This window comes from Mandrillus leucophaeus, unplaced genomic scaffold (assembly GCF_000951045.1).
Source record: "Mandrillus leucophaeus isolate KB7577 unplaced genomic scaffold, Mleu.le_1.0 Scaffold197, whole genome shotgun sequence".
NCBI classification, from domain to species: Eukaryota; Metazoa; Chordata; class Mammalia; order Primates; family Cercopithecidae; genus Mandrillus; species Mandrillus leucophaeus.
Window position 1 is genome coordinate 2,895,664 of NW_012101998.1, and position 20,436 is coordinate 2,916,099.

At 36.2% G+C, this 20,436-nt stretch overlaps 1 protein-coding gene across 1 annotated transcript in view; it reads right to left on the minus strand.

Moving 5' to 3' along the window:
* The window catches only part of MYO9A (myosin IXA), a 253,788-nt gene that overhangs the window by 78,025 nt on the left and 155,327 nt on the right, over positions 1-20,436 (minus strand). The window contains exons 20-27 of the mRNA XM_011978611.1: positions 15,995-16,075; positions 15,007-15,117; positions 14,027-14,149; positions 12,300-12,449; positions 10,773-11,092; positions 8,565-10,136; positions 4,773-4,872; positions 4,033-4,273 (exon numbers count right to left, since the gene is read on the minus strand). Of these exons, the coding sequence (XP_011834001.1) occupies positions 4,033-4,273; positions 4,773-4,872; positions 8,565-10,136; positions 10,773-11,092; positions 12,300-12,449; positions 14,027-14,149; positions 15,007-15,117; positions 15,995-16,075 (2,698 nt within the window). The remainder of the gene's footprint in view (positions 1-4,032; positions 4,274-4,772; positions 4,873-8,564; positions 10,137-10,772; positions 11,093-12,299; positions 12,450-14,026; positions 14,150-15,006; positions 15,118-15,994; positions 16,076-20,436) is intronic.

The window sequence follows — 20,436 nt, forward strand, 5'->3', positions numbered from 1 at the left end:
AAAATAATATGAAACCGCAATGTTTAAAACAATGGACAGATATCCCTGACAGATGGGGAAAAAAGGAAGTATGTCCTACACTTGTCCCATCTTACTGCCTTGAGAGTTTCTAGGCCGTGATGCAGAGAGAGGGAAACCAGGTGAAACTTGACAGACTGAGTGGAACACATGAAGCTGAAAGTCCAAAGTGAACATGATGACTAGAGAACAAAAGACAGAGTACTGGAGAGGAGTGAGAAGCACAAAGACAGAACTCTAGAGATCTACAGAAGGTCCACATTGAATATTCAGCTTGAGTACTAATCAACACTTTGTATGAGAAAACAACCCAAGACCAGGAAAAAGATCACTTCAAAGGATTAAAGGTAATTGAGCCCATCACTCACAAAAGGTCAGTAATAGTGTCTATGCCCAAGAGCCAGGGGACATAACTTTATGATTCCCAGGGCACTGGGCAAAGTGTACAGAGGATCTCACCTCAATAGTTAAGAATAATTAGCCTTAGACTGAGTACTGTTTGGGTCTAACAAATCTTTTTTTTTTTTTTAAGAGACAGGGTCTTGCTCTGTTGCCCAGGCTGGAGTGCAGTGATACAATCACAGCTCACCGCATCCTTGCACTCCTGGGCTCCAGTTATCCTCCTGCCTCGGCCTTCTGAGTAGCTGGGACTACAGGCACATGCCTCTGTGCTCAGCTCTTATTTTCCAGACCTCTATGCAAATAAATTGAAAAGTTAGATGAAATTGATAATTTTATAAGAAAAAAGTGTTTACCAAAATTGACCCTGTTAGATAAAAGGTTTAAAGAAGACAAATTTCCCTAGAAGAAAAAAAGAAAAACTTACCAAGGAACTACACCACAAAAAAGTACCACTCCCAGGTGGTTTCATAGAAAAATTCTGCCAAATCTTCAAAGAACAGATAGTTCAATGCTATAAACTGGTCCTTTTTTTAGAGGAATAAAATACATATATGAATACTAAGTGTATAGTCAACAGTGTGGCTGCTGTCTTAAGGCTGACAATCCAAAACTCTTACGTAATAAACTTTGTTCAATAACAAGCAGTTTTCTACCATGCAAGATCGACCTCAAAATCACCTAGCCCAGGTCCTAAAACTTTATGAATATCCTCTCCTGACTTCTCCCTTGTGAGATATTACTAAGATACAGTCAAAGTGGGTTTTTTCTTACTGTAATAAGCTAATAAACAGCTTTGTTTGATCAACAGGTTTTTCTGGCAGTCCATGGAATAGACATCAGAGAGAAAGAGAATTCAACACAGATAAGGATTAGAGAGTATCTCAGAGAACAGCAGAAACAGGAATATAAGAAGTGACAGCAGTTTGGGGGGAATAATGAGAAATTTAATTTTACTATGCTGGAAGTAATAAAGATTGAAATTCTGGAGAGCTATTCAGGAGTCATATCCATAGAGATGATTGCTTTAAATTTAGGGGATGATAAAAGAAAACTGTATAGAGAAAAGTATAATGTTTCTAATACTAATCCTATAAGTAAGGAATAGAAATGATTCTACTAACCCGCTTACCATCCAGAAAACGGAGAAACTAAAAAAATATATAAAAGTTACCTTAAAAAAAAATGTTTAGCAGAACATGCCATTCTTCTTGAATAAATGCCAACATGGTGTGTATAAAAATGGAGTGAGAGCAGCATACAGAAACTAAACAGTTATTCAAATGGCAGAGTTTGAAGTAAGAGGTTAAAAAACACCAAAGTCACTAAGGAGGGAAACTACTACACTTGTTTCCCCTCCCAGAGCAGGTAACAACTGATTAATAATTTAAAAACTCAACAGGTAATGCTTATGAAATCTCCTTCAATTCATTTGTGAAAGTCTTTATCCCATTAGATTGAGTTACTTCACAATTAGAAAGGTCATACAGCAATTTCTTCCAAGATTTAATGACACACTTCAGAGTAATAAAATCAGTTTGTTCAGAAAAAAAAAATCCAGTTTTTAAAACTCCATGTACCTAGAAAATCAAATCCATTTAAAATCCAGAAAATATCTGGATTGTGAGATAGCAGTAGATTTTATTTAGACATAATACATCTTCATCTTCACAATATCAGATAATGTTAGAACATGGAATATTCTCAAGATAAATAAAAAGAGAAACACATTTAAAAATTGTTCCTACCCACCCCATCCCCAACCCCAGTAAGTATCTATCCGCATATTCTACAAAGCAAAGCTTCTTCATGCAGTGTCCACAAGAAACAAGCACCATCACCTGTTCCTAAAACAGCTTGTGATGAAAGAGAAGGAAAGGAGAAAGCTGGAGACATGACTAACACACTGTGCAGGGAAGTGCTCTACAACTACTGGCATGCAGTGACCGTCAAGCAGGTGAACAGAGGCTAGAACACTGAAAGGAGCTGAATGCTCCAAGCAGAAAGCCCAATTTCCTGGTTCATCTCAGTAAAAGTTCCCAGTGTAAAAAAAGTCTATCACCAAAAGGACTAAGGGTTGTTACAAAGGAAACTCTCAGGAACAAAACAGCAGTCATAAATGCCAAAGTTTTTCTGCAAACAATAAATCTATGTATACTAGACAAAGCAGGACTTCTCATTAAAATTAGTTTATTCCATTACATAATTTCGTATTTAACTGTGAATCAGATAACACAGTATATTTCCTTATTTATAACTCAAATACAGGGCACCTCTAAAATGCTGTTATTTTATTCTACACTGAAGATTTTGGCTCTAATTATATATATTAACAGATACACAGAATGTTTCCAATTTCTGTAATCCTACAGTTCGGCTCAGGTTAATGACTCATTTATCTAATCAGGGGACTTGTCCTGCATTCTTCTCTTTTTGTTGTTTTTGCCTTCATAAAACATCAGTTTTGTCACTTAAAAACTGGGTATACCTCCAACAAAAGAAAAAGGCAACGAGATTATTCTGGACAATAGGAGAAATTTCAATTAACTAAATCTTGGACAATTCAAACAGCTTAAAATAGTTCAAAGATAGAATATTTAATGAGTCAAATAAAGATCATTCTAAAATTTTTCTCCAATAATTGCCAGACACTAAAGAATATTAGAGAGCTCAGTTACAGATATGCATGGAAATAAAACGTTATTTCACTCCACTTCATCAGTGATGTTTTGGTTCATATTAGACATATGGTCCTTACATTATATATTTCTAGGACAATTGCAAAATGAAACTCTTTGCCTTAATATACCCATCAATACACTAATACTTGTCAAACCACATATACACCTGATTTGGGCTGAGAAGATGATATAGTTATATTCTTAGCTTAAAATAGTGCAGCTTTATTCAAACGCAACACCAATGTTATATTGTGTGATTAATGCAAATTCACATTATATATAGCCTTCTATTTGGCTGGGTTGGTCCAGGAAGACACTTTTTGCTCACTATATGTTTAAAAATTCATGTTTATTTCTTATCAGTGAAAAGTGAGGTGGAGGAAGCAAGTTTACAGGCAAAAAATGTAAAAGTGCATTGTAGCTAGAAGCTACTGGATTATTTCAGACCAAGGATCAGTAAACTAAACCAAGGATCAGTAAACGATGGACAACAGGTCAAATACAATCTACTGTCTGTTTTTGCAGTTTTATTACAAGACAGTCATGCCCATTTGTTTACTTAGTGTCTACGGCTGCTTTCACACTATAGTGGCTAAGTTAAGTTGTTAAGTTAGGTAGTTGCAATAGAGACTACATGCCCCACAAAGTCTAAAATATTTATTATCTGACCTTTTACAGAAAAAATGTAAGGACCACTGCTCTAGACCTTTTAAGATACAACATGGAAAATTTCTACATTAGTGCTAAGTCAAATAATCTTAATTTTGCCTAATTTATACCTTTTTAAAGTGCCATTTATTTGAGTTCTATTAAATTAAGGTTTAGCTTAGTTGCTGTGTTCACTGAGGTTTCCCATGTACAAACCGTTACATGGGAAGAAGCTGTGAAGGTTAGCTTTAGATTAGCAAAGACTATTTCCATCAGATTTGCTTGCTATTTTTCTTATATTGCTGTAAAATTACCATTTCGGAGTCACTGTGAGAGGCCTGATCCAGGCTGGGTGTAGGCCCTAGCTCACAATGAGAAGCTTGGTCAAGGGAGAGAAGGGGCTCAATAATGTCATCGTAATCATCTTCCTCTGTATCCCCCTCCCCATCGGCAAAAGTACCTCTAGTCAAGAAATCGGAGCGCGTCCGCGCCATTCGAGCTTTCTTTTTATGGGCCGGTCTGGCAACCTGCTTGACCAAATGATAAAACAAACAACACAACAATGTTTGGGTTTTTTTTTCTTTGTGAGATGATGCCAATGAAAGACATCAGAGGGCTCATGAATTTCTTGAAATATCCCTCCACCCCACCATGCCCTTTCCACTAGGAGAAGTGACAGGGATGACCAAAAGGAATTTGATACATTACTCTGAACGAAGGGCGAGAATGAAAGCTAAATCTACACTGTTCTACATAGCCAAAGAAGTCATCTTTCACTGCCATAATAAGTCAACAAAGTCACTTGCACAAATTGCCTTCTTTTTCTTAGCAACTGGGTTCTTAGGCACTATTCCCTGCCTGGAGTACACCTCCATAATTATAACAGTCTCAGCTCATGGCTTCTTTCTCTAAAAACACTTGGGAGTAAATGGGTAGATGAGGTGCTCTACCTACAAGAATAACAATTTCCAAAATAATGTACATCTCTTTTGCATAGAAGATAGATAAACAAGACCCAATACTTACCTCTCTTTGGCCTGGCCCAGCTAACTTCACAGGTTTCCATGCTGGTTCATCTTCTTTACGGAGTTGAGGATTTTTACTGTTTAAGGCTTCTTTGCTGACACTTTAAATAAAACAATGAAATTACGTTTCAGTTCTTAGCAGATATCCCATGGCAGCCAGGTTAACGACTTCCAGCAAATTCCATAAATATTTTCAGGTCTTAGTCAATTCCCAAGACACTAAGTCATATTTTTTCTGCTTAGCTAATTAGTAATAATAATCCTGAGCCTACACATATGACTGAATTACTAGAGGCCTTGTCCTGATGATCAGTGGGTATATTCCACTATGAATATGACATGTTTAAGAATACTAGTTGCAAAATAAAACTCAAGAAATAAAATAGATCTGATGATGAGGAAAGGAAAATACCAAATCCCTGAATCTTTAGAATACTAGTCTTACAAGGGGCCTTTCCATCTAATCATTATAAAATATCTGAAAAATAGCCATCCAGTGATGAGGATCTCATTATATTTTATACTGAGATAGTTCCTATTGGTTAGAAAACTCCTTCTGAAATCTCTCTTTGTAGCTTTCGTCCATTGTCTGAGTTTTAAAACTTGACGTTGAGGCCGGGCGCAGTGGCTCATGCCTGTAATCCCAGCAGTTTGGGAGGCCGAGGCAGGCGGACCACCCAATGTCAGGAGTTTGAGACCAGCCTGGTCAACATGGCAAAACTCCGTCTCTACTAAAAATACAAAAATTAGCTGGGTGTGGTGGCAGGTGCCTGTAATCCAGGTACTTGGGAGGCTGAGGCAGGAGAATCACTTGAACCCAGGAGGCAGAGGTTGCAGTGAGCCAAGATCGTGCCACTGCATACTCTAGCCTGGGTGACAAGAGTGAACCTCTGTCTGAAAAAACCCAAAAAACAAACAAAAGGCTTCATGTTGAATAGAATAAAATCAACACTGGCAGGATAAGAAGTTGTTATCAAACTTAAAGTATGCTCCAGACCATACAGGTATTACAGTGTTAGCTTATGAAAACTTAATTTTGATTGAATAACTGTATGATGAGACTATTTTATCATTAAATTCTGGGCAGAAATAGATGTCAGAATCTGATGAAAAAGTGTATATAACCTGCACCTTCATGGCCCCAATTACCTATATTAACTCAGTACCATAAGTCTCAACAACAACATATTGATAATCTCTCCTGAGTAGAACTGTAAGCTCCTTGAGAATCATATCTTACTTCCAAGCATAGTGCTGGCTAAAATTAGACACTAACTTATGATACTAGTTGGTAGATTTATTGTTCTTCCATTCAAAATCTTTCATTTAATTTTTATAAAAGAAAGTCTAGGAAACATAAGAAATTATCTTGCCCTTTGCCTCTATGCAATAAGCCCGAAACAAATACAAATAGATGCAATCTTTGCTAGCTAAAGTCTTCATAGAGATCTCCCTTTTTGTATGTAATATATGTAAGCCTAGCAATCCTAGCTTGTCCTAAAGGATTCTCTTCTGGCTATCAAAATCTCTCTTGCCACAGTTGAGCCTATTGGACCTTCATTTATCCTCCAAAGAGAAACAACGATTAATAGAATCTTCATAGTACTTGACCACTGCAATTAACCTTTTAACTCACAGCAATTTTTAGACTTCACTATGATTTTTTTTGTCTTCTCTCATTAAACAGTTAAAAACTACTGTGTACTCATCATGATCCACTACAGTACAAAAGGGACACTAACCTAGTATTACTTTCTAATCATAAAACCCAATGCCGATCCTTAATGATAAAATGCAAGTTCTAGTCCCAGCCATTTCTCTAAATATATGATCTTGAATAAGTCATTTCACCTCTATGGGCCCCAGTGGCCTTATCTATAACATGTGGGAACTAGACTACATAATTCAGAAGCACCAACATTTATGATTCTACAAAATATTCATGTTTCTAGTATTACTTATACAATAGGACGAGATTTAAAGTATGAATTTTATCTGTAGAGTTTAATATAATCTAATATACAATAATTTTAAAGATAAGTAGACCATTAATAAAGCAATAAAGGAAATCAGCTCAAATAGACCTACAACTATATATCTTGGAAAAGTAAGATAAATAATTCACAAGGATGATTAATATTTTTTGGAATCTACAATTAAGTTTTCTACAAAACAAATTCATGGATCCCAACAGCTACTTTGTAAGTGTATACATCTATAATACAAACACACACATAAATGTCATAATTAACAGACATTAAAGAAGAATATTAAAGAGCTCACTCACAGATATGCATGGAATAGCATGTATCACTAAACTTAGAATGACAGGGAAAATGTTTTTAACACTCTCTTATGGGTGCATATGCTACACAGAGCCTTTGAACTTCTGGGAAATCTGTAGGTTAATAGGTGGGAATAATACTTAAAGTTGTCACTAAGCTCAACTGCACTTTATAATACTATAGAAACTCTTGGTGGAAAAACAAATTATTGATCATCTCTTGCCCACATTTACAAAGGATTTCTCTAAAATCCATATGAAATTTTAAAGGGTGGAACATTTAAATGTTCGGGTTATACATAAAAGGAGAGAAAAGGTTATTTTCATTGTTAATGTAAAATTTATTTTCTTAGCCCAAAGATACAGCCCTCCTTTCATTTCAATGATGACATTCTCCCACAAGAACCAAAAGAATCTACCAAATACAAAGACAATACAAGTATCTTCAATTTTGTTAAATTTGGTTTTATGTACCACTTAAAAATGCTTTTCTCATGACTACCACTAGTTTAAAAAAGTATAAAGAAATTCTACTCAGGGCTGGGCATGGTGGCTCACACCTGTAATCCCAGCAATTTGGGGGGCAGAGGCGGGTGGATAACCTGAGGTCAGGAGTTTGAAACCAGCCTGACAATAGGGTGAAACCGTCTCTACTAAAAATACAAAAATTAGCCAGGCATGGTGGCGTGCACCTGTAGTCCCAGCTACTCAGGAAGCTGAGACAGAAGAACTGCTTGAACCCAGGAGGCAGAGGTTGCAGTTAGCTGAGATCACACCACTGCACTCCAGCCTGGGTGACAGAGTGAGACTCCATCTATTAAAAAAAAAAAAAAGAAAAAAGAAAAAAGAAATTCTATTTATATGAGGTATAAAAAGTAAACTCTTGGAAACAGAAAGTAGAATGATGGTTGGCAGGGGCTAGAAGGAAAAGCAGAGTTGTTCAATGGGTACAGAGTTTTATTTTACAAGAAGAAAAAGTTCTAGAGATCTTCTACAAAACAAACAGTTAACACTACTGTACTGTATTATTTAAAAATGGTTAAGATGGGAAACTTTATGTTATGTGTTTATCACACACAAAGAAGTAAAATGAATGTAATGATGATCATAAATAGGCCGACAGCTGTAACAAAACAAATTAACTTCTTTAAAGCCTGAAATGAACAACCTTGGACTACTAAACCTCACAGCTGTAAAGCAATCAGTATTCGGTGAATGCCTACTATGTTTACAGGCACTGTACTGCCCTTCACAAATGCTTCTCACTTAATGGGGAGGAACCCAGTATTTACTCTGCTATTCATGATTAGTCAAGGATTCCTAGGGTATAACTACAACCAACTTCAGGTGATGGTAGAGTCAACAATTAGGGAATATTTTTACAAAGAGAAAATGGCCAAGTTGAGCAGCCACTTTACACAAACAGTTGGAGCAGAGCAAGGCACCTTAATAAAAATACTCCAAGAAGTTTCCCATTTATACATAAACATAAATAAACATTTCACTTACAGGGGAATATTCATATTGTCCTTTGGAGTGAAGAAAATGGGCCTAGTATTTCCCTCTCTGGAAAGGTCATCAGAATTGTGGCTATAAGACTGAGTTGGCCTAAAGTGTTCTCTTTTTGAAATGCGATTATTAGAGAGTTTACAGGCTACATTCAGCTGGGCACCCATTCTGTCTGTCTTGGATAATTCCTTAACAGTACTAGATTGGCATGGACTTCCTTTTCTTTCAAAGAACACGGTGACAGGTCTATCCTTTGGGGGTAAGCGAGCAGAGGAGCTGTCTTTCTGGGCAAGAGCTGCATCTTTTACTGATAGGGACCCCAGTACGTTAAGTTCTCCCTTATTTGAGGTATTTAAGCTGAGGAGAGAGGATGGCCTCTCTACTCTCTGCTTTGACTGATAGGAAGATGGTGCCACCAAACACTCTCCAATTCTTGGCTTTTCAGTTGTCTTGAACGCTTTGCGCTCCTTCTCTAAAATATCTGTTTGCTGGCGAATCTGTTCCATCATCTCTTTTTCATTCTGTTGCTGCAACTGCTTTTGCCTTTCTTCCTTCTCAGTGTTTAGCTTTTCTAACTTCTTAAGTATAGGATTAGAAGACTCTATATTCAAAGGAGGAACAATTTGATCTTCTCCTGAGCAGTGATACCTTCTAGTTTCCCTGTTGATATCCAAAGTAAGAGCTTCCCCTGGTGTGTCTTCATTTCCCAATAGTTTGTTTCTTTGGATACTTGTGTCTAGTTGGGAATTTGTTTTCAGTGGGTCTTGTTGGGGGATATAAAAAAAAGTAGGCAGACTATTTGAAATGAAGGAGTCTTTCAGCTGTGGTTTACAGGTAACAGACTCAGAACTGCAGACCACCTTTTCCTTCATAGTTCCATCCTTCAAATGCTCTGCATAGCTAGTCTCATTTGAGGCACTGAGGGCATTGTCTCGTGAATCAAATTTTGGACTGCTGGATATCTTAGGTGATGGAAACAGCAAGTCTCCTTCATCTGAAATTACAGATTCTAGTTTGCTCTTTTGGCTTTCCTCAGAGCTCAGAAGTTCCAAGCTTCCTTGAGAGCTCTCACTATCAGGTGTACCCCGTGGAGATTGAAGGCCTTCAGGCACCAATTCTGTAGACCATCTGCGATCCTCTGAAGGAGAAACACCACCAAGAGAACGAACTTTCAGCAATTCTAAGCTAAATATAGCTTGCTCTAGTTCTCTCATTCTCCTACTTTCTCTTTTAGCCCGGCCTACTTTTTTCTGATGGAGATCCTCCAAGGATCTGGGTCTGTCTCTTACAAGCACATCTTCCTGCAAGTCCACACCACTCCGGCTTTGGGCTCTCTCCTGCTGCTTGTTTGGTGACTCCTTCAAGCAGTCCACCGAACTTTCATGGCTAATTCGATTACTCTCTGTTACAGATTTACATTCCTCTATGGCTTTTACTCTGTTGTCAAAAGAACAATCCTCCCATTCTGAAGGGTCTGAACCCTGAATTTCCAGAGATCCATATCCTTTAATATTCACCAATCCAAGTTCTGGTTTTGTTTCTCTTAGCCTTTGTTCTTTTAAAGCTTTAAATCTATATAAAAACAGACAAAATGGGTTACAGAAATATCTTAGTTACCACTGAAGAGAACATACTTTCTGAGAATTTAAGAAAAAAGGCAGTTATAAAATCTTTTTACAATACCTAAGTACTTCTTAAATTAACTTGAATGCACATTTTACAATTTTCCTATTTCCATGAGTCAGATGATATTTCATTAAGTGTATAACTTCTACCTGGGCATTTCAGTCAAAATGTAAACTAATTCAGAAGTAAAGCTCTCACTTTAATATTAGCTTTATTTTAAAGTAAACCTCAAACTAAAGTGAAATTTTAATTTAAGTGTGAAATTACAGTTTCTGAAAGTAAAAACAGTTGAATATTGCCAATTTTGTAAGATTCGGCCTAATGTAAAAGTTAATTCTTAGCAGTTATGATCACAGACCATGTAGATTTTCGATCCAATTTAATTCAATAAAACCTTATTTAACTTCCATTATAGACAATACAATGTGGGTTAAAATCAGTAAAAGTATCACAGTATAGTGGAAAAGAAATTGTATACAACCAATCCTAATACAAATTAGACAAGTGTTAACGCAGAGGTATAAACAAAGCACTTGGGAAGAAAGAAAAAAAGCAAGTATTATAGTATAGTATAGAGATTACCTTTGTCTTGCTCTGAATCCTCTACATGTTGATTGCAAAAGGATAATTTTTTTCCTTTGTTCTTGGTACCTTTTACTTTCCCTGTAGGCTTTCCATCTTGCTTGTATGCAAATAGCAGCCATGTGCCTGCGCCTATAGTGATCTCTCCATTTCTGCTGGATAACGATGGCTGCAGCCCGTAGCTCCAAGTACCGCTGCCTCTCTAAGTGAGCACGCCAGGAAGCTTGGAGAAGAGCAGCTGCACTAGCCATAACAAAAGCATCCTTCTGCACAGCTGCATCTCTGACTTGCTTCCGATTTAGGTAATTCCTCCAGAATCTCTGTGGGGAAGACAAAATAACAGAAACTGGTTGTCATATCTTACATTGCATTTTCACAGGAAAAAAAGAGAATAAATTTCTTATGTCATAATTACAGGTTAAGTGCCTATGCAGCTAAATTCTTGGTGATTAAAAATAAGTTTTCTGGCCAGGCGCGGTGGCTCACGTCTGTAATCCCAGCACTTTTGGAGGCCAAGGCAGGCGAATCATGAGGTCAGGAGATCGAAACCATCCTGGCTAACAGTGAAACTAAAATACATTTCTACTAAAAATACCATCTCTACTAAAAATACAAAAAAAAAAAATTAGCTGGGCGTGGTGGTGGGCGCCAGTAGTCCCAGCTACTGAAGCGGCTGAGGCAGGAGAATGGCATGAACCTGGGAGGTGGAGCTTGCAGTGAGCCGAGTTCACGCCACTCCACTCCAGCCTGGGCGACAGAGAGAGTCTCTGTCTCAAAAAAATAAAAAATAAAAAAATTAGTTTTCTACAAAAGCAGAAAGTGCAACTGAAAAAGATAAATAGAAAAAAGTTTTCTCTTCCAGATATGTTTGGCTAAAACAGCTATTTTAAATACTATAACCTTGATGGAGTTAATTACAGAACTTAATTTAAAGTTTTTGGATGATTCATGTCCTTCAAATTATTAATAATTTTAACATATTATATTCTTTTGTTACAATTTGCCCAAATAACACTAATGGGTTTAAGGTAATCCTGACATACATTCCAAAGATGAAGATACTAAAGATTTTCTTGCACAAATGGAAAAGATATTATGGAAATGATATAAATCAATGAGGGCATTAATAAAACAAATAAATGTAAAACAAGGTACCTATCATCCAAAATGAGTGTCTAAAACCAACAGTATATATAAACTCTCAAACATCACTCCAAAAACTGTTAAATAAAAACAACTATGTCAACAAATATTAGGTAACTCCTTAGCCCCTACTCAGACCTCACAAGACATTATAACTACAAATTCAATTTAATTTAAATTCAATGGAATCAATATTTATTAATAGTCTATTATATGCCAGATAATCTGTTGGGTGTTAAGAGCACTTCAAAAGTGGGTATGACATATTCTCATTTCTAAAGTTTACATTATTATTGAAAATGTTTTACAGTAAAAAGGTTCTGGTTACTAAACAAAGGCCAAATAAATTAGTCAATCTCATGCAAAGAATCCTTTGCTTCTCACCTGGATAATAACAGATGCTTGTCTCAGATGGAGGAAATGCTGCCTACACAGCAAGACCCTGAACCATCGCTGCAACAATATGATTCTGCGGAGCACCTCTTGATGAAGCAGATCTTGTAAGTGCTGTCGTTCCTGCTCCTTTAGAAAGACCTACCAAAAGGAAGATGAGGAATGCAGCGAAAGAAGAAATGAGAAATTTATTTCATGAATCATCCTTTCTGTGATAAGCTTTTAGAGAAGAACACAGTGGCAGGCATGTAAATGAAGTACTGATAAATATTCCTACAGATTTATCCAAAGTAGTCATTCTCAAATTGAAATGGAGACAGTAGAATAAGGAAGGTGAGCTGGGTGTGGTGCTACTCAGAAGGCTGAAACAGGAATGTTGCTTAAGCCCAGGAGTTCAAGTTCTATGGCAAAATAGAGAGATCCGGTCTCAAAAAAAAAAAAAAAAAAAAAAAAAAAGACAGAAAAAAAGGAAGGTAAGCAAGGGAGGAAGGGAGAGAGAAATGACAAGGTCAGCAAGAGTATCAAAATTCCAGCACCAGAGATTATGCTACATTACTCCATTGAGGAAACCACTGCTATAAGTAAATGTATTACTGGTAATAAATCATATTTTTCAAAGGTGTTGCGGTGGGGAAAAAAGTTGAAAACCACAGATCTTGAAGCTTGAATCATATCATGAATAAACCAATGATAAGTCTTTTTGAAATCCAGAGTGCATTAAGCTTCTCACTGTCCAAAGTTATTAATAAGTTTATTTTATTTACTCCTTCATTCCACTAATGTTTAGGGCTTGGGAGGCTGCAAAGGTGAAGGAGACATATCCCTTTAGAAACAGGAATTATACCTCTCATTTGAGAGCAGGTAGATATTATATACCCAAAGAGGAAGATGGTAAACTAATAAGGGCCAGAGACAAAAGATCCCACCTGAGTAACACAAACAGTTGAAAATAATAATAAAGGCATGCACAGGAGACAATAGGACAATTAATCTCCATAAAAAAAGATATTAAGTAATGTGAAGCCACAATATGAAGGTTCTCAAAAAAGAGAAAGATGTTTGTATTTAATGAGGAGGTTATGAGGGGGTTATTATCAAGCAGGAGGCAGACATAAAGAACTAAGTATATTAAGATAATAATTTTAAAATTACGAGTAGAATAAATTAAATGGAATGACAAATACACTAGAATCAGATAAGTAAGCTGTTCACTGTATAAGCAATGTAGATGAGAAGAGATAAGGAATAAAAATAAAATGGAAGCAGTGGTAATGGAGAAACAGAAAGTGATGTGAGAATCTCTTTGTAAAAGGAAAAAAAAATCCCTAAAACTTTGTGAAAGGATTAAAGCGAATGGTATGCTAAAGACAATTATGGTTTCTAGACTGAGAAACTGGAAAAGGGATGACAGAGAAAGAAAGTATTTGATAAATTTAAGACCAGATGAATCTTAAATTCATCTTGGGCAAGCTGACTTGGAGATTACAGTAGAACATCTATGGAAAGATGATTTTTAGGCAGTTAAAATTAGAACTACAGCACTGGCCAGAGCTCTGTGATTAATACTGACTATATAATTAAATAAAAACCTGGGTCTAACCAATTGTCTTTTGATATCTGATTCACTATCTTTTTAATAAACAATCTCATAGGCAAAAATTATTATTTTTTAAATAAATGCACTCAATTTTGACAAGAGCTATACAGATTATATTTACCATGGTTTTTCCAACTTGATAATTATCTGGATTAAGATTTATTTTCCTGAAGAAATCCTGAATGTTAAATTTGGATGGAATAATATTTCGGGGAAGAAGTACATGGAAGTGGCTCACAAAATCCTGAAAAATAATAAAAAAAATTGTAAAATCAGAAAGTAGTATATGTAAACAAGACCTTAAACTAATTATCATTTTATTAATCTTTTCCTCTTTCTTTTAAACAGGGTGAAACCAAGAAGTGCATGTTAATTTAAGATATAATAAAAGGTTAATTCGAAAAACATAGGAGGCGGAGAAAGATATTGGGTTCTACATATCATATCATCAAAAGGGAATGAGAGGAAAAAAAAAAGGGCAGAGGCTAATTATCCCTTTTGAGGAAGCTTTATAGAAGACCAAAGAAAAAGTTATTTAACAAGCACCTAAAATTTCTATCAGGGAAAAAAAAAGCAAACGTGGCAGGATAACTGAGAATGAGGCTTTCCGTCCCAGTAACAGCAAAGACTTGCTCAGTTGCTGAACAGCTTCAATACAATTTCCATACCCACAGCAGCAATTGCTGATAAGAGTAGCTGTGAGCCTTCTTGGCAGCTTACTATGAAAGAAAATCCTGCTGAGAAAACTTCAGGAAAAACCAAATGGAATCTTTTCACTAGATAGTTCTCATTGAAATATTTCAGTTACTGGAGAGGTCAGTGCAAAGAATTGTTATATCAGGAGTAAACTTAGTATTAGCAAACATTCTGATCAAATGAGAATAACCAAGTACTGGATTCTATTACAATAATCTTAATGAGATTGCTGCCATTCAATCAAAGTAAATACTGTCTATCCCTTTTCAATTCCGTATACAAAACGTGAAATGGAAAGGAAGAATTAAGAGAAATAAGTAAGCCCTAAAGAAATAATAAGCAAGATATGTGGGAATCATTTACTTGATGTGTCTAAATATGTAAATATCACTATAAAAACAGAACCTGGAAAGAATATTTGGAGCTGTATCCTGATTGGCGAATTCGAACTGTTTCCAGCATTCCAGTGTATCGAAGCTGTCTAAGTACCAAGGCATCATTGAACCTTAAGGGCAGCTAAAGCAAATGGAAAAAAGATTAACCCAGAACAGTAGATCTCCAAATTATCTGTTTATAAGCATGGCTAACTGTTGAGTATCCAGAGATTGATTGGAGGTTGTCTGGTTAAGATATATAACAACTAAGCTGATAGGTAAGGCAAGCTCACCTCTCAGCTGGTAGTTTCAGAGAAGTTCTGACTGCCCAACCCTAGGGAAAAGAGAGAAACCAAGCTTCCAGGCTTCTCTGGTTGTGAAGAGAGAGGACCTTAAAAGCTCAAAAAGAATGTAATCACCCCCAGAGGCCACATAGTCCAATCACTACAAAATCTGTAACAAGATAACCTACAACTGGGTGTGGTGGCTCACACCTGTAATCCCAGCACTTTGGGAGGCCAAGGTCACTTGAGGTCAGGAGTTCAAGACCAGCCTGGCCAACGTGGCAAATCCCTGTCTCTACTAAAAATACAAAAATTAGCTGGGTGCACACCGGTAGTCCCAGTTACCTGGGAGGCTGAGACAGGAGAATTGCTTGAAACCAGGAGGTGGAGATTGCAGTGAGGTGAGATCATGCCATTGCACTCCAGCCTGGGCGATAGAATGAGACTCTGTCTCAAAACAAAACAAAACAAAAAAGAAAAGAAAAGAAAACTCTTTTCTGACAGGACTTCAAGACATATTTGCTTCTCAAATTCTGGGTGATGCTAAATCAAATCTATATAAACACCTTACAAGCAGGTAAATATGGAAAAATCCATTGAAAGTATTTATAAAACACTATTTTCCTTATAAATATTATAGTTAGTGCTTCCCCTCCACTTATTCTGCTTAAAAGTATTTAAAGCTCAGTCTGAAGTAAGCCGAGATATGTGCTCTCATTTATAGGACATTTTTACCTTTTCAGCATTAGAGCGGATGCATTTTACAAAATATGGTTCTGCTTGACCAAGTGTTTCCATTAGCTTGCTTAATGATGTCTGCAACAGAAAGCAATATAATTATCATACTCTCCCATTCCAAACTACTAACAAGTAACATATAAATGTGATCAATATGCTGGCAAAACATTCAAAAAGTAGAGGCACACATAGCAAGAGGTTTGTTTTTGAAAAGCACATTGTGTATATTCTTATACTGGTTAAATTATGGATAATTAAGGATAAGGATGGTAGTTTAGTATTAAAGCAGATAGCCTGGAAATAGTAAATATCGCAGATGTATTTCAGAATAATCAAATGTAGAACTTTTTTTCACTTTTCTTCACATTTCATGAAACAATTTTATTCAAACTCATGTATCCTACAACTTTTAAAATGATTCAGGAGGGTATCCAGTAAGGTAGTACTCCCTTGCTTTACTTTAAATGTCTACAGAGTATGTAATGATATCCCTTTTTTTATTCCTGATAATGGTAATTTGTATGTTCTCTCTTTCTTCCTGATTAGTGGCTAGAAGTTTATGAACTTTTTGATTTGCTCAGCCCAGGCTTGGTGGCTCACGCCTATAATCCCAGCACTTTGGAAGGCCGAGGTGGGCGGACCACCTGAAGTCAGGAGTTTGAGACCAGCCTAGCCAACATGGTGAAACCCCGTCGCTACTAAAAAAAATACAAAAATTAGCCAGGCATGGTGGTGCCTGGCTGAGGCACGAGAATTACTTAAACCTGGGAGGTGTGGGTAAGTAAGGGCAGTAAGCCGAGATGGTGCCACTGCACTCCAGCCTGGGCAACAAAGTAAGACTCTCTCAAAAAAAAAAAAATTTTTTTTTGATCTGCTTAAAGAACCAGCTTTTGGTGTCAGTGTTTTTTGTTTTTTTTTTGTTTTTTTTTTTGGGGTCTATTTTTCCGTTTTTCATTTCATTCAATTCTGCTGTTATCTTTATTATTTACTTCTCTCTGCTTGCACTGGGTTTCATATATTCTTTTTATAGTCTATAAGGTAGAAATTTAGATTATTGAATTGAGATACTTCTCCTTTTTCAATAAAAGTATTTAGTGCTATAAATTAACCTTGGAGCACTGCTTTAGCTGCACTGCACAAATTTTGATATTTCATTTTATTTAAAATATTTAAAAATTTTCCTTCCTCTAAAAAATGTATTATTTAGAAGTCTGTTTTATATATTCTAAATATTTGGGGATTGATATTTTTCTTTGATTTCTGGTTTAATTCTATTACAAATACAACATTTTGTATGATTTTAACTCAAATTTATTAAGGTTTTATGGCCTAGTTTATGATCTACCTTGGCAAGTATTTCATCGGCACTTAAAATGAATGTATATTCTGCAGTTCTTGGCTAGGCTGTTCTATAAATTTCAGTTAGGTCAAGTAGGTTAATCATTCTATTCAAGTCTTCCATGTCCTTCCTAATTGTCTACTTACCCTATCAATTACCAAGAGGTATGCTGAAGTTTCCAAGCATAATTGCAGATCTGTCCATTTTTCTTTTAATTCTATCAGTTTTTGGTTCAGATATTTGGGAGCTCCGTTATTAGATGAATACACATGTAAGACTTTGTAAATTGCACCTTTTATCATTATGAAATTATCTCCCTTTATCCTTGGTAGTTTTCTCTGTTCTGAAGTCTACTTTGTCTAACTCTGCTATAGTCACTATAGCTTTCTTTTGGTTTTTGTTTGCATGGTTTATTTTTTTCATTTTTTAACCCTTTAGTATCATTGTATTTAAACAGGTTTCTTGTAGATAACATACAGTTAGGTCTTATTTTATCCAATCAGATAATATCCATTTCTTAATTGGACTGTTTAGAGCATTTACATTGTTAATAATTAGTATGGTTGGATTTAGGGCTACCAGTTTTATTACTGGCCTTCTGTTTGTCCTCTCTCATTTGTTCCTCCCTTCCTCCTCTTACTCCCTGCCTGTTTAAAATAGACTTTTGAAGCAGTTTTAGGTTCACAGCAAAAATAAGCAGAACATACAGAGAATTCTCACATGCCCCTTTACCCTCACATGCACAATTTCCCCTATAATTAACATCTTGCATTACTGTGTTATATGTGATGAACCAATACTGACACATGATTATTAACTATAGTCCATAATATGCATTAGGGTTCACTCTTTATGTTGGACATTCTATGGGTTTAAACAAATATATAGACATTTATTCACCATTGCATTATCATATAGATTAATCTGACTAAAGTCCTCTATGCTCTGCCTACTCATCCTCCCCCAACTAGATCCTGGCAACTACTGATCTTTTTTACTGTCTCCATAGTTTTGCTTTTTCCAGAATGTCATATATTTGGAATCTTATGGTATGTAACCTTTCCATATTGGCTTCCTTCACTCAGTAATATGTATTTAAGGTTCCTCTAAGCCTTTTCATGGCTTGAAAGCTCATTTCTTTTTAGTGTTGAATAATACTCCATTGTCTGAATGTACCATAGTTTGTTAATCCATTCACTTACTGAAGGACGTCTTGACTGTTTCCAAGTTTTACCAATTATGAATAAGGCTGCTATGAATATCCATGTACAGGTTATTGTGTGGACATAAGTTTTCAGTCCATTTAGGTAAATACCAAGAAGTTGTTACTGCTGGATCATATGGTAAAAATACAGTTTTATAAGAAACTGTCAAACTGTTTTCCAAAGTGGCTGCACCATTTGGCATTCCCACCAGCAATGAATGAGTGTTCCTGTTGCTCCTCATTCTCACCAGCATTTGGTGTTCTCATTGCTTTGGACTTTTGCCATTCCAATAGCTGTGCTGTGGTATCTCATTTTTGTTTTAATTTGCAATTCCCGAGTAACATATAATGTGGAACATCTTTTCATATGCTTATTTGCCATCTGTGTACTTTCTTTGGTGAGGTGCCCCTCCCCTCTGTTCAATATACTTAATATTCCATATTAATTTATCTACTTTTCAGCTATCTTTGTACTGCATTTTAGTAGCTGCTCTAGGGATTACAATATACAAACCTAACTTGTCACAGTCTACTTAGGAGTTGACATTTCACAAGTTCAAGTAAAACAAAGAAGTCTTGGAACTATATATAGACCTCTGTTACTGTTGTGAAATTTATTACACCAACATACAAATTTTTAAACTTTTCAGTGTTCATTATTCTTGCAAATGCTATTGTAGTATAATACACATAGGGCTTGGCACAGTGTCACATGCCTGTAGCCACAGCTACTTGTGAAGCTGAGGAGGGAGGATAGCTTAAGCCCAGAAGTCGGAGTACAGCCTGGGCAACATTTTATGAGATGCTGTCTCAAAATAATGACAATAATAATACACATAAAATATTAAAATCAAAAGTGTAGATTATGACTTTTTACAAAAGATGTTCTTGTAACTAGAGCCCAAATTAAACATATGTGTGTGTGTGTGTGTGTATATGTATAAAATCAGAATCTCAGAAGCCCTTTGTGCACCATCCCATTTAATTTAGCAAGGTCACTGTACATAAACTATGTACTCATATTTCCACACCCCAACCAAGGGTAATTATTATTCTTACTTTTAAGACGATAAGTTAGTTTAACCTACTATTAAAGTTCATATGAATGGAAAAATAAACCATGTACTATTTTGTATTTGTTGCATACAATTATATTCTGTAAATTTTCAGGGCTGTATATTAGTGATCCATTATTTGGCATTACTACCATTAAACTATCCATTAAGAGATGAGTATTTTGTTGTTTCCAGTTTATTATGAAAAATTTTGCTATGAACATACTTGTCTTTTTTTTTTTTTTTTTTTTTGGAGATGGAGTCTCGCTCAGTCACCCAGGCTGGAGTGCAGGGGCGCGATCTCGGCTCGCTGCAAGCTCCGCCTCCCAGGTTCACGCCATTCTCCTGCCTCAGCCTCCTGAGTAGCTGGGACTACAGGCGCCTACCGCCACGCCCGGCTAATTTTTTGCATTTTTAGTAGAGACGGGGTTTCACCGTGTAAGCCAGGATGGTCTCGATCTCCTGACCTCGTGATCCGCCCGCCTCGGCCTCCCAAAGTGCTGGGATTACAGGTGTGAGCCACCGCGCCCGGCCATTAACTGTTTTCCAATATGCTTGTATCAATCTACATTTCAACAGTACCATATAGGAGTTCTGAACGCTCCCCAATCTTGCCAACATGTTGTATAATCAGCTTATTTCAGCCATGTTGGCGAGTATGTAACAGCATTGCTTTGTGGTATTAATTGGCATTTCCCTCATGAATCATAATATTGAACAGGTTTTACATAGGTGTATTGGCCTTCTGCATATCATCTTTTATAAATTGCCAATTTGAGACTTTTGTCCATTTGTCTATTAGGTTTTCTTCCTTTTAATAGTTCTTCATATACTACATATA